This window comes from Chionomys nivalis, chromosome 10, assembly GCF_950005125.1.
Source record: "Chionomys nivalis chromosome 10, mChiNiv1.1, whole genome shotgun sequence".
In the NCBI taxonomy this organism is placed as follows: domain Eukaryota; kingdom Metazoa; phylum Chordata; class Mammalia; order Rodentia; family Cricetidae; genus Chionomys; species Chionomys nivalis.
Genome location: NC_080095.1, coordinates 73,507,569 through 73,523,156, shown reverse-complemented (window position 1 = coordinate 73,523,156; position 15,588 = coordinate 73,507,569). Strand labels below are relative to the sequence as shown.

The 15,588-nt window shown below is 39.7% G+C and overlaps 1 protein-coding gene across 1 annotated transcript; it reads right to left on the bottom strand.

Annotated features, from left to right (window-relative positions):
• Window positions 1–9,554: 9,554 nt before the first annotated feature.
• On the bottom strand, window positions 9,555–14,058 carry Dnajb9 (DnaJ heat shock protein family (Hsp40) member B9). Its single transcript, XM_057782790.1, has 3 exons — window positions 13,927–14,058; window positions 11,962–12,188; window positions 9,555–11,121 (listed from the first exon to the last, which is right to left on the bottom strand). Exons 2-3 carry the CDS (start codon window positions 12,176–12,178, stop codon window positions 10,670–10,672), a joined length of 669 nt encoding a protein of 222 aa, XP_057638773.1. The 5' UTR covers window positions 12,179–12,188; window positions 13,927–14,058; the 3' UTR covers window positions 9,555–10,669.
• Between the last annotated feature and the right edge of the window lie 1,530 nt (window positions 14,059–15,588).

The window sequence follows — 15,588 nt, the reverse complement described above, 5'->3', positions numbered from 1 at the left end:
CTGGAGCAAGTCTTTGAATCTGACCGATGGGATCCAATTCACAGCTGGAAAGGTTGACTAGAGATGGGAACAGGAGCAATTGTTGATGGTAGTGGGTTTACCCAAAGACTAAGAAAGTGGGCTGCTCTTATACAATGATGGAGAATCCTGAAATTATGCCAGATAACACCATTTTCTTAGTGAAGGAAAAATCACAACTATAAATAAATGTGTATCTTATCACTCTCTTTCCAAAGAGGTAAGAAGGTATTTCCCCAATTCTAGTTTCTTTTTTGTTTGTTTGGTTTTTTTTTTTGTTTTTTTTTTTAGTTTTTTTGTTTTTCGAGACAAGGTTTCTCTGTGGTTTTGGAGCCTGTCCTGGAACTAGCTCTTGTAGACCAGGCTGGCCTCGAACTCACAGAGATCCGCCTGCCTCTGCCTCCCGAGTGCTGGGATTACCCAATTCTAGTTTCTATATTCTAGTTTCTATATTCACATTTCTGTCATTTTCCAAGAGTCAGGTAACTACAGAAGTTAATGGTTCCTCTAAGAATAAAATTCCAAGGAAGATTTTTACGGTTTTTGCACCAGCGCACACACACACATACACACACACATGCACACACACACACCAAAAAAACATGTTTTAAATTCATGAATATTATGTCTTTATGACCAACATCCCCCTTTAGTCTGGAGCCTCCTAATGTTCATAACAAAGAGTAAAAATATAGCACTACTCACACTTTGCATCTTTAAGGTCATTGCCTTCTCTTCAAACTAGTCTTCTGGAAAATTTTCTTCAGTGCTCAGCTCTGTGGGGAACATTAGCAGCACTTGCTCATGACTCAATGTTACAGTAAAGTTGAACTTTGCCTTTCCACAATAGCTTGTTCTTTAATTAGGTCTAGTCCAGAGTTTCCAAAGAACCTCACACAGATTTCCTCTTAATTGGTCCACAGAGATGCTCCTTGTAAAAGTTTCTTGATCATATATCTTATAAGTGCCTCAAACTATAACAGCTTCTTGGAGATAGCAAATGTAAATTAACATATTAAATACTTTGAGAAGTCTTTGGATAACAGTGTACCTCTGAAACCCAGTATTTGCTATCCTTAACTATGAAATTCTTACTTTTCATTTAATAAAAACATAATACTTTGGGGGAAAAGATGGTCTGCAGCTATTCCTTTGCCAATATACAGTATTCAGTAATCAAATTATTTGAAATGTTTGATAGTAGTATTCTAATACTAAAGAAAATTAGTGTAACATACACTTTATGTGTGTGCTAGTGAAGGGTTTTTTTTTTTTATTCATATATGGAGGGCACATTTAGTCATTGCAACCAATCTGCACTCACACAGATATTGTGAGTGTAAAACCACGTGTCCCGGCCCTTCACCCAAGGACATCTAACTGCCAGGTTCCAACCACACAACACCCTAACTTCCCTAACTGCTGGCCCCTGCCTCCACCATACAGAGTAAGAAGGCCAGTCTCTGGACATGAAACCCCACCAATCTCCACCCTAAAAAGTTCCACCCCCTTCCCAAGAAGCGCTATATAAGCTCTGTAACCTGTTCATTTTGCTGCTGGTGTTCGCCCAAGCAGAGGCAGCCACCCTCCTGGTTTTATCCCTACCAATAAATCTCGTGTGAGATCTGTTATGTAAGGTTTGATTTCATGGTATTCCTTGGCTTCCAGGATACCTTTCAATTTGAACTGTAATGCCTACGGTGAGGAGTACATTGAATACTACAAAACTGAAGATTGCCTCCTAAAGACTTTCTTATGGTCTACAAAGTACCTCCCTGAAGTCAATACTGCTATCATTTGCTCTTGTATTGCTCTAGTTTCCCTTACAATCACATGAAAGATTAGACTTCTAGATCCTTTTAGACCACATCATAAGACCTCAATTGATCAGTGAGATGAATATATGTTAATTCTGGACCAAAGAATCTCACAATAAGAGATTTTACATATTTAAGTATGTGGATGCAGTCAGAAGCCAAAGGCTATCCAATATGGGAACAGGGAACATAACTTAGGTCCTCTGCAAGAGTAATATGTCTTCTTAAGGGCTGAGTTATCGCTACAAAAATAACAACAACAAAACACTCTTAATTTTTTTTTCTTATAACCAAAGATGCCCTACATAGAATTGGCAGAGTAATACCTTTGGGTCAGCATGGACACCTCATCATTTGAAGGAAACCTGGGCATCATTTGAAAGACAGACTTACGTCACTAAGATCATGCATTGTTACTGCAACATTGACTGCACTGAGAAGAGCAGAGACGAATGTATCATAATTTGCCCTGCATGGCAAAAGAAATGTCTCTCTCCACATCTTAGCTCTAACATATACAATGAACCCACCCGACTAATCTATGTGTCAAGGAACTAGAATCAGTACTACCTGTCTTACTTAGGTTTTCTAATGCTGTGAAGAGACACCATAACCACAGCAACCCTTATAAAGGAAAACATTTAACTGGGGCTGTGGCAGGAAGCATGGTGGTGAAGGTAGGCACAGTGCTCAAGACGGAGCAGAGAGCTCTATATCTGAGTTGGCAGGGAGCTGACAGAGAGAGACACTGGACCTGGCTTGAATATTTGAAACCCCAAACCCCACCCCAGTGACACACTTCATCCAGCAAGGTCACAACTGCTCCAACAAGGACACACTTCCTAATCCCGTCAAGTAGCACGACTCCCTAATGACAAAGCATTCAAATACATGAGCCTATGGAGGGGGACATTTCTATTCAAACCACCACACTACCCAATGAAAAGGTATTACAAATAACCAAATAATTTTCATTAGCAAACAGTCCTTCCTATTTCTGCCTATAAAATACATAATGCAAGAACGATTCTAGAACAACCATTAGAAAAATGCTAACGTGAAATTCATTTAAACTTAAATTTAAAAAAAGATGGCACATTTTTATAAAAAAATACTTAAATATTAATAAATTTAAGTTGTAATTAAAAGTAAATTGTGGCCGGGCGGTGGTGGCGCACGCTTTTAATCCCAGCACTCGGGAGGCAGAGGCAGGCGGATCTCTGTGAGTTCGAGACCAGCCTGGTCTACAAGAGCTAGTTCCAGGACAGGCTCCAAAACCACAGAGAAACCTTGTCTCGAAAAACCAAAAAAAAAAAAGTAAATTGTGAAATGTGAGCAGAAATTTTTATTTTGATGACTTTTCTTTAATGTTTTTAATGAGTCATGTAATGCTTTTGGGGGGTAATCATTGTGTGAAATTATATTGAAGTAATATGAAATTAAATTTAAAAATTGAATGAAGTGTTTGAAATATTGGTTGATGCTGCTAATCTAGTGAGTGATAATTACATGAGGTGCAGTTAGAAGACTCCACAATGAGGTCTTCTTGGGACCTGGGGAAGCACAAACAGACAGCAAAAGAATAATAACAAGTCTGCAGGATCATGGCTAAGGGAAATAATCCAGATGTAGATTTGACTCTCTAAAGGACTAGGGTTTGAAATTCAAAGTCAATATTCAAATAAATAAAGGGAAATGAGGTTTGACTATGTCAGGGTAAGGCAAAGTAGGAAGGTATTGTCAGCAAAACATTTGATGAGATAAAGGAGCCAGGACAGCAGCCAATTCCAGGCAAAAAGTAATAACCTGGACTTTGATAAAAAGAGACAAAGATCTCCAATTAAGTGACAGTACTCAGTAAATAAGTAAGGAAGTAAGAATTAGGGGTCTTTTGGGTCTCTCTCTCTTAAAATGCCTACATGATTACTATATTTACAAACACTCAAAGATATTTTGATACATAGATATGAAATAGTCAGCAAGGTTCACTTATTACCCAAATAAATGTTAAACTACTACCACAACAAAAAGGCAAGGCTTGTAACTACCCTTCAGAAAATTCATAAATTATTATTTCATAGAACATTAAGGTCTTCACAGAATAGCTAAAACCGTCAATGTTAAAATCTACCAAGGCACTACAATACTTAAGATGAGCTTTGTTCTTAACTGAACCCAACCATGACAATCAAATAGGGGTACAAAGAAAAGAGTTTGATGCTCTTTTTAAAACACTTAGACAATATAGCAATAAAGAAACATAAAATTAGACATCCCAAAACCATTAAGGCATTTTTAAAGTGTCAATATTCAATTGTTCAGAGCATGTAAATTGTTCCCTCCAACCTCCTTACACTCTTTAACTCTTTAACACAGAGCTCTGGTTTTATAGGCATCCTCCTTATTCTAAAGAATTGACGAGATCCACCATGCTATTAACTGGCCTAAAAAAGTTAGCCACAGCAGTCACACTCCTCTCTCCTATGATTGGTCTGAGCATATACATGCAGTGACAGGCAGCATCTCTATCGTGCTACCATCACCAGAGAAGGAAGCCTGCACAGAGAGAGGTCAGAATCAAGAGAACCATGCAGGCAAGCTCTTGGCATTCTGTTTCTGGAGATGCCTGACCTCTGGACTTCTAGTTTGAGAGGAAAATAAGCCTTTTATTGTTTGTGTAGACTTAATGATAGCTTTGTTACTGGAGGCTGCAGGAATCATAACTTAAGTGCTAGATTTGAAGTCAGGGGGTCACTTTGTCTTGTTTCATTTCTTTAAAAGTATAATAAAATGCATTCACAAGCACATGAAAACATTGCAGACTTTTCTAATGTATGTTCTCAATTTCTTTCTGGCTTCCTCTGTTCTTTCATGGGGGTGTTTCAGCTCTTTTTTGCTTCATTTTTCAGGTTATACCTTTTCTTATGTTATAATTTAGAGAAAAAGGTTTTTACATAAAAGGTATGTGGCAGTAATTTCTTAATGCCCATAATTTTGGTCTCACCCCTGTTAATAATTTTTTTACTTATAAGTTCAAAAGCATTTCCCTTCGGATTTTTCAAGTCATTGCTTTTACTTCACCACCTTGGTATTAGTTTTCAGAGGTCTGCTAAACTAAAATTTTGTGGGGAAATGTCTTTGAATGTTATTGTCCTACCAAATTTTACTCATTACTGTATAACACTTTCCAGGAGGAGGAGAGTTGAAAAAACAGGAGGGTCAGAATTCTATGGCTGTAAAGAGACACCAAGACCAGGTAATTCTTATAAATGAAAACATTTAATTGGGGATGGGTTACATTTCAGAGGTTTAGTCCATTATCATCACGGCAAGAACATGGCGGCACGGAAGCAGGTATGGTGCTGGGGAGGTAGCTAAGAGTTCCACATCTGGTTCAGTAGTCAGTAGGAAGAGAAAGAGCCACTGGGCCTGACTTGAGCATTTGGAACCCCAAAGCCCAACCCTCCAGTGACACACTTCCTCCAACAAGGCCACACCTCTAATAATGCTCCTCCCTATGAGCCTATGGAAGCCAGTCTCATTCAAACCACCACATTCTACTCCCTCACTCTCATAGGCCTGTAGTCCTATCATAATGCAAAAAGCATTCAGTCCAACTTCAAAAGTCCCCATTGTCTATCAGTGTGGGGGTTTAAATGTTTTCCTTCCCAGGGTGGTGGTGGCATATGTCTTTAATCTCAACACTTGGGAGGCAGAAACACCCCCCCCCCCCAAAAAAAACCTCCTAAACCAGAACCACATGACCAAAGCTGCCAAGTTCTGCTGCTTGCTAGGCCTGGAACATGGCCTTCTTATTCAAACACATTTTCACCAGCTTTCTGTTTTAATGGCTTCCTTCACTGCCTAAGCTTGGACATCCTGGAACTCGCTCAGTATACCAGCCTGGCCTCAAATCCAGAGATCTACCAGCTTCAGTCTCTATAGTTCTGGGATTAAAGGCATGTGCCACCATGCCTGGCCCTAAGCTTTTCTTTATATCCTTTTCACTTTTCTTTAATTCTTTTTCACATGTTAGATTTGGTATGAAAGAAAATGTCCCTCACAGGGAGTGGCATTATAGGAAGTGTGGACTTGCTGGAGTAGACATGGCCTTGTTGGACAAAGTTTGTTACTGTTGGCATGGATTTTGAGGTCTCCTATGTTCAAGTTCTGTCCGATGTCACAAGTCACTTCCTGTTGCCTGCAGATCAAGATGGAGAACTTCTTCTCCAGCACCATGTCTGACTGAATGTTGCAATGCCTCTCACCATGATAATGAACTAAATCTCTGAAACTGTCAACCAGACCCAATTAAATGTTTTCCTTTATAAGGGCTGTCATGGTCGTGGTATCTCTTCACAAGAATAGAACCCCTAACTAACAGAAGCTTACCTGGGTGAACCACCACTCCCTTGATTCCACTGAGCATCATTAGTTTGTTTATACATCCTGGTGCTCCTTTTCTTCTCAAATTGTACACTTTATGATGGCACAAAATAATCCCATACTAGTTCAGAATTATGTATAATAAAGGGTTATTTATTTAGGAGAGACGTACAGATCACTATCCTAGATCACAATTCTCTGCAGGAGCAGAGAACAGGAACAGAGTCTAGCAGCCGGAAGTGAGAGCCGGAAGCAAGAGAGCTAGCTTCCGTAGTACTAGAAGGCAGCATGCAAGCTTCCAAGGGAGTAAAGTAAGCAGCATACTTACCCAGCTCTGGTCCCTATAAACTAAAACAATGGCCAGCATAGCATGACATGATATCCCTAAAGGTACAAGAGTGGCACCCAAACCTTAGCAGTAACAAAGAGCAGCTGTCTCGTTGGACGTAAGACCTGTTCAACAAGAGGGAAGTGATACCCAAAACCTAGGCAACTGCCAGGGCTAATGAGCTCATGGACCTCGGAGAACCTAATTTACTGAACCAACATAATTCCTAACTACATTCTAAATATTTATCCTTCTATCCAGATATGTATATGTCTCACCCCTCATCAAAGAAATGTCTCCTTGGCAACAGATGAGACCATAACTTAAAATATATGTATATAATGTGCATAGTATATATATAATAGAGGCTGTAAATTTGAGAAAACAAATGGTGCATGGAAATAGTTGGAGGGAAAAGTATGTAATTATAATTTTAAAAAATTCAAAAGAAAAAATAGATCTGGATTGCTGATGCATAATTCCATCAGAAGTCTGAAAATACTAAAGTTTTTTTATAATCTTCAATTTCTTTCTTGGAGTTAGTTGTTGCTACACACAATTCTTGATGCTATCTGATACTCCCTGAATGTGCCCTGAGAAAAGCAGTTTCCTTAGTAGTCACATTTGAATTAATCCCCTTGGTAAATAGAAGCCATAATTTTGGGTGAGTTTAGTAGACTCAGCCAGGAGGTAAACCACAATTAATAGAAACTCAGGGTCAGAACCTGGGGTTCAACCTGAAAATCTGAAAAGCAAAAAGCCAGTCACTGGCTCTGACCTCAACCTCAGACAGAAATGATTACCCTGTCTCTAGGAATCTCAGAATGAGACTGTATTCAGTTGAGAGCTGTTTCCTCCCATTTTATAATCCTCTCTGGGGCTGGGATTAAAGGCATGCACCACCGGGATTAATCGCATGTACCACCCAATTTTGATGGCAACTAGTGTGTCTACTGGGATTAGAGGTGTGTGTCATTGTGGTTACTGGGATTAAAGGTGTGTGCTACCATAACTTGGTCTGTAAGGCTGACCAGTGGGGCTGTTTTGCTCTCAGATCTTCAGACAGGCTTTATTTATTAAAATACAATTGAAACGCCACCGCAAGGAGGCGCTCAGAGGTGTGCTTGGCATGCCAAAGCTGCTCCTCCATTTGCTGCGTTTCTCGTCCTCACTACTCTTGTCATTGTGCATTATTGTCACTGGGAGTTTTTAGGGATAACTTCTCTTTTCAGTGGGAAGGCTGAGAACCGCTAATCTGTACAATACTTTAGCTCTTTCAGTTTGGAATATTTGAGTGTAGGGTTAAGTCCCCCTGAAACCTATGTGGCCTTATAACTTTGTTTATGAAATTGAGGACTCCAACATTAGGTACATATTTACAATTGTTATATATTCTTAATGAATTTTTATTAATATGCAGTGTTTATCTTTAATTAGTTTTGGTTTGAACTTTATCTAAGGATAGCTACACTAGCCTGTTTGCTGCCAAGCATGATGACCTGAGTTCAATACCTGGCAATTCTAGTACTCGCACAGTGAAGACAGAACTTCCAGAAGTTGTCCTCTGACCTCCACACATATATGGCACGTGCACTCCCAGCGATTTAATTTAAAAATCCTACATGTATACATTTTAAAAATGTTAGAGACCTACTGAGTAGTTACTGTTACCAATGTCCTTATTCTACTTAATAATCTCATAATCTCCTAGTGAGTTAATTATTCAAAACATTTCAAAAAACTAAAATTATCTCAAGACTGCACAAATCATTTTGGTGTTTAAGGCAGAGTCTTGATGCATAGGGTGGGCTGGCCCTAAATTTGGGATGCTACTGCCTCAGCCTCTGGAGGGTTGTAGTTACAGGTTATTACTACCGCGCCCAAGAAGGAATGATAAATTCCTAAGACGATCAAAATAAATATTGAGAACCCACAATTGTGAAAAATGAAGATAATCAGGTCTTAGAGAAGGGGATACACATGTCAACAATATGAAAATAATTCCAGCCGGGCAGTGGTGGTGCACACCTTTAATCCCAACAGAGGCAGGCGTGAGTTTGAGGTCAACCTGGTCTACAGGAGCTAGTTCCAGGACAGGCTCCAAAGCTACAGAGAAACCCTGCCTTGAAAAAACAGTTAAAAAAATAATAAAATAATTCTTTCTTAGAACTTACTTGAAAATGAGATCTTCTTGACAAATTCTTTGGCCCAACATTCAAGATATGGGTATTTCTATTACCAAATAACAGCAGATACAACTTCTAGGAAATAAGACCCATAAATATAATAAATTCATTTTTAAAAAATTCTTAAAAGTGCAGTTAGTGAGATAGCAAAGCAGATAAAATACAAGCTTGGGGACTTCAATTCAGAGCCCCGGTACTCACATAAAAAAGCAAGGAATGGTGGAGGCCTGTACCTGTAACCCCAGCAGTGGGGCTAGGGGGATGGGACGGAACATAAGAAACCTAGAGGCTTGACTAGCCAGCTAGTCTAGTAGATACTACAAATTCAACTAGGTGAGAGGGCCTGCCTCAAAAATAAATAAGGTGAAGAGCAACAGAGGTCACCCAAACGTCAACCTCTGCCTTCACAGGCAAACACACTTGCACTATTCATGTGCACATATACATACCCAGAATTCTTAACGGGTGAGAGGGCTAGGAATGTACTTAATGGTAGAATGAGGACCTGACATGCCTTGACATCATTCCAAGCACTGCAAGAAAGAGTGTGTGTTGTGTTTGGGTTAATTCCCAAAGATAGTTTCAGTTTTATGAAGTCTCTTTTTCTCAACCAGAAAAGTCTTGTGACAGAACACTTGCTCTCAAAAAGCAAACATACAAAAATTACAGTTGTTAAGACCTTCAAGCTACTGAAATAGAAGATGGTAATACAATGGAAATGACCAAATGGCAATAAAATACAGTGATTTCTGGCTGAACAATGACCCATTTATACACTGTACATCCCAGAACTGCATAATAAAATGACAACAGTGAAGATCGGGTTGTAAATATTTGTATTTCTCACTCACACACAATATTGCATGAGACATTACTATTTTCATATGCATCCATAGGATTAACACTTGTACAGAGTATAACATGGAAAAGTGCAGAACTAAAGAAATAACTCTAACAACAAAAGCACACATTTCTTAGGATTTAAAAATATTGCACATAAAAGGTTGCACAGAAATTACTGGCTGCTTTTATAAAAAGAATGAGGTATTAGTCAATCTCTAGATAAAGGTAAGTCCAAGAGAACTATACACATACACACCAAAAAAAAAAAAAAAAAAAAAAAAACCCCAAAGCCTAAAACACACACACACCAAAAAAAAAAAAAAAAAAAAAAAAACAAAATACATAAACTAATACTAAGACCCAGAAAGTCAACAAAAAAGAAAAAGAAGATGTTTAAGTAGCTATGATTTTGACCATACAAAATCATTAGCCCAGGACCAAACACAATCTCTTGGCAAATATTTCATCTTAAGTTTTAAACTTTTTCAGCTTAACTACGTGCAATACAATCATTCCTGTTACACCAATTCTACTGCAGAAGAGGCATCTTTTTGTGATAAATATCAAACCACCACTTTCTAAAGCATTCAGTGGCAATTAGCCAGGAGCCTACTATCTCCTTCACTGACTCAATTAGTTTCACAGACATTTAGTAACCCAACTCACAGGTGCTACAGGGCATGCGATTTTAAATTAGCAGAGGTTTCACTGCAAAAATTATTCAAGTTCACACTATTTATCTTTTAAAGTTTAATCTTAAGTATGTACCAGACAAATTGAATTTTGTTTGTGGATTTTTTGGGGGTGTGTGGCCAAATTAAAGAGTTAAAGGATAGGTAAAGAAAAAAAGATCTTGCAAATGATCTTCTTTCAGAAGAACTTTTCCTAATCAGGAAAATTAATAATTAGAGTTGTCTGCTAGCTGAATGTGATTGACTCTGTCAAAAAAATTAATATATGAATACCTACAACCAATGGCTTAATGTTATGTGAAATCATGCATTTGTCAAAATAGTTCAAAAAACCTGTTTTCATCAGACATAGTGAGAAAGAATAAACGAAGAGGGCTTAGTGGAAACAGGAAGAACCAACTATTGTCCTGAACAGTCAGTATATGTAGTGACCATATTTCCTCTTCGTTGAGTGACAGTCCTGCAGTGCTTACTAGATCCATGAAATCTATTTTCAGTCTGTACTGTGTGTCGATTGGTGGTCTCAAAGCCACTAAAAGAAAACATTTTCTCCATATCTTCAAACATATCATCAAACAATCCACCGCCAAAAGAAAACTCCTGGAAATGATGCCGCTGTCTATTGGAGCCATCCTGGCGTGTCTGAAAATGATTTTCAAAATGCTTCTTGGACCGAGTGTTTTGGTTCTGGCCAAAAATATTAAAGTCTTTAAATAAGTCATCAAAATTGAAGTTAAAAGACTGCTCAAAAGGACTTCCACTCCCCCTTTGTCCTTTGCCATTAGTGAAAGCACTGTGTCCAACTGTATCATACTCTTTCCGCCTATGAGCATCTGAGAGAGTTTCATATGCTGAAAGAGATAAAAACCTTTTAGCAACTGAGACAAAATATTTAAATTGTCTACATAAACTTCAAACACATGATTTCATCTTATGTACTTCAGGAAAGAATTTCACACCACAAACAAAATATTACAATGAATATAAAAATATAAATTGTAAAAGAAGGCACGGACTTTGTTTTATCACATAAACTTATATATCAGGAATAAACATGGGAAAAATTAATTTGTTAGTCTTCAGATTATTTGTGCAAAACTATCATTTGTGTTAAAGAATTAAATTATCAAATGTATCCAACTAATAGAAAATCAGGTTTTTCACTTACTAAATGAAGGAAATGTTTCATCCCAACTCCTAGTTATGGCCATTAACTACTTAAGTAATTTGCAGAATGTAAAATTTGCTTCAGAACTGGTGTTAAGACAAAATGTGCTTTAGTTTTAAAGACACGGTTTCAAATGCAGATGCAGTAAAGACACCTTTAACCTATATTAAATCTACTATATTAACCTATATAATCCTATTATATCAATACTTAGTAAAATACATTCCTTAAGTTACTTAATAAGAACTTGGGCTTTCTAATCCCTTTTTATACACAGTGATCTCATAAATAACAAGTAAGGGAAATAGTGTACTTCCAATATTTTTTAGAATTGTAAACCAATAAAATTACGTACTATAATTCATTACTTACTCAGCAGCCAGCTATCTTTCTAACAAAAGAATTACAAAAGCCTACATCAAATTCTTCCATCTCCACACCATCTTTAAGAGCACACAAATTCTCGATTGGCATCACCCTTACTATAAATGCCCATGAGACTGCAGGAACAATCATTACTTACCTTCTGCAATCTCTCTGAATTTTGCTTCAGCATCAGGGCTCTTATTTTTGTCGGGGTGGTACTTCATGGCTAATTTGTGAAAGGCCTTCTTTATTTGTCTCTCTGAAGCAGATTTTGGCACACCTAAGATATCATAGTAGCTTTTTGAGGCCAGGATCAATTCTGTTATCATTAAAATGCAAATCGCAAAGACGAAAACTGACTGGGGAGTAGCCATTTCTAATATCCTAAAAAAGAAAAACAGGTGTTTTTTTACCCAAGGAACGCATCTTAAGACTTATAAAAAGCAATCAAATTCAACAAACCTTTGGTTTATCAGACTTACAGCAGCATCAGAACGTTATGCACACAGTATCTTACACTCATGATAGTGTGCTGTCAGTTTCTCTAATAGGAAGAATCTATTAGCAAGTATTTTGCTTATCTGTTGAAAAGTTAAACTGATACTTTCTTAGGAAGGCAAGATTTCTATTTATGTTGGTAATGAACTTTTGTTTACCTGTCTTGTTAATGATTATTGCCTCTTCAGAATCCTGTTTAAGAGAGCCAGGAATCCTAAGTACAAGCTGGCCTAGCTGGCCTGATCTTCCTACCCCAGCTTCCTGAGTGTTGTCTGCATCACATCTAGCTTCAGAAATTGACCCAAATATTGAAAAACTCTGTCTTCCCTGCGTTTGGCTAGAATCTCAGCAGCAAGGCAAAGGTGGGGAAGGAAAGAGGCTTCTCAAGTTGGTTAAATCTACTTAGTCTTAAAGGGGTTAAAACAATCAGTTTTCTTATATGTAGGTCCCAAATATTTAAGAAATATGGGTAAATAGCCTCTCCTTAAAGCTCAAAAAATTAAACTGGGTGGTGGTGGCACACGCCTTTAATCCCAGAAATTGGGAGGCAGGGACAAGTGGATTACTTTGAAATTCAAGGCCAGACGAGTTCCAGAACAGGCTCCAAGCTACACAGAGACACCCTGTCTCGAAAAACCAAAAGCAAAAGAAAAAAGGGGGGAGAGAGAGAGAGAGAAAGGAAGAAAGGAAATAGAAAGAAAGAAAGAAAGAAAGAAAGAAAGAAAGAAAGAAAGAAAGAAAGAAAGAAAGCTCAAAATTAATAAAATGTAAGACTTACTGAGGCTAGGCTACCAGAGGAAGGCAATAGTTTGTACTTTGGATAAGTTATTAGGTTCTCCAAATTTCTCAGCGAGTCAACTGTTTCTCGTTAAAACAATAAGCTTTACTTAGAATTACTGATAATACTCTTTGGTTTGCTTTTTTCAATGCTGTACCACAGACGTCCTTAATAACCTATGATGACATAACACGGCTGACGAAAAAGTACTATGGCTTGTGGAAATGCCGGTCGTCCTCTCCTGTGGCCTCTTCTGAGCCTAATGAGCAGGTGGATTACTTTTTTTTCCCTGAGAATTAATCATAGTCACGCGTACCAGCCATAAAGTTCAACCTCTTGATCTAAAGACAGAAGCCGGACAGAGCGGCACACGCCTTTAATCCCAACACTCGAGAGGCAGGGAGAGGCGGATTACTTTGGAAGTCAAGGCCAGCCTGGACAACGCACTGAGCTCCAAGGACAGCCAGGATGATCCTGCTTTAATAATAATACAAATAAACCTAAGCGGAGCGTGCCGGGCGAGCTCCAGAAACCGCGGCTGTCCACTCGCCAAAGGGCGAGCCCACACCCGGCAGCAGGGCGCCCTGCCCGGCTTCCCGCCGACCCCGGCTCTGCTTCAGCGGCCTAGCTGCCCCGTCGCGGCGACTCGGCTCGAACAATGGCAGCGCCCTCGTCGATCCCGCAGGCCGGCCGGTCCGTCCCGCTGCACTCGGGGGCGACTGCCCGGCCGAGTCGGGCGAGGGGATCGGGCTCCGGGGCACCGCGAGCAGGCGCAGTGACGCAGCCCCCCCACTACACACACACCCCGGGGTCCGTCCCCTCCGCGCCGCCCGGCCCGGTCCTCACCCGCGCGTTCGTCCCGCTGCAGCTGCTCCCCCCCGCGGCCCGGCTCCCTCTCCGCCGCCGACCTGCCTCCGTCCCGCGCGGCCCGCTCCCTACTGGCGGGAGTCCCGACCGGCGCGGCCTCCCCCGAGCCGACCTACACGAAACGCTCGCCCATTGGCCGCCGCCCGCCCACCTGACTTTGGCGCCTTACGCGCACGTGGAAAACTGTTGTTGCCGTTTGGGCCCCGCGTCACTTCCGGTACCAGCCTCCAGGGAGTGGTGCTAAAGTCAGGGGAAGCGGAAGTGAGTCGGACGAATCCCCACCCACCCAAATCCTTCCCTCCTGGGGCGGGGTGACGCGCAGGCGCGATGGGCTGCGCGCAGGGCTTAGCCCCGCTTGGGGGAGGACCTGGTGCTGACGGGCCGTTTGCTGCAAGGATCGCCGCCGTCTTAATAAAGACCGGAAGCTGAGGTTTTATCCGTTAGTAGCCGGGTGATCTGAAGATTCAGCCTCACCCTTAGGCAGACGGAGCCAGGAGTGGGTCTATCACCTGTTAGTCTATCAGCCCTCAGTTCCCCAAAAAGCTTGAGCCCGCGGTCCTTAACGGAGCTTTGCATCAAGTTTCAAACACTGAAGTTTGCACGGTACGTGGGGAGTTTTCAACCCTTCCTGTGCTTTAGCTGACCCCCATTTCAACGTAAACTATATTTCAAGTGCATCTGATTCGCTAACAGGGTTGCTGTGAGATTGGTCACACAAGTAGATTGTAATCCTATGTTTCTTCTTCGAAAACTCATGCCAAAAATGCTGGGCAACCCTGAGCATTCTGCTAGATTGGAAGTATAACTTGTGTCCTGATTGAGGATATTCATACTCATCAATTAGTACGGAAAGCATGATAGGTAAGTTTATTACTTAGAATAAAGTTAGGACAACATGAAATATTTCAGAAACAATAGATACGTACTTCATTCATAAACCAAAGCAAGTGGTGTGTCAGATTCCAAAGGTGGATTAACCGAGTTCAAACCCTGGTTCCTTTGCCTTAGTAACTTTTGCAAAGTCTTGAAGCTGTCAGTTTCTCAGTTTACTCTTCTGTTTGGATAAACAAAACAGTGTTTGGAGTATATGCTTAACATAAATATATATGTGTGTGCATATATATATATTCATATATATATATATATATATATGAAAATCAGTGCAGGCAAAATATTTTGTTTCCTTTTCTTTCCCCTTGTATTTAAAAGTAATTCCAGATAGAGCTAACCTGATTTGTCATTTGCTTCCAAGTTATTTTGAGAATACTATCTTTCTTTAGTTCTGATGCTGTTATTCAATAATGGTTCAAATAATGTGACAAAAATATTAGCCCAAGTAGTTCACATGACATACTGTTATTTCTATGATCGGTTTCCTTGAATCCCTTCCACAAAATGCAATGATACTTAGTAAAGAGAAAGAAAAGTTCAATTCATAATTAGTTGCAAGGCCAGTGTCATTGATGGTTCTGGAGTCAAAGATCTTTCAGATATGTTTGCTCTGTATGGAGGACATCATTTCAGAATTAAATATTTTTCTAATATCAGTATAAGAATCTAATACTTCATTTGTATGCATTTAGTGTTCATCTTATATTGTCTACATATATATTAGTCCAGTCACTAAACCCTTCTTGCCTG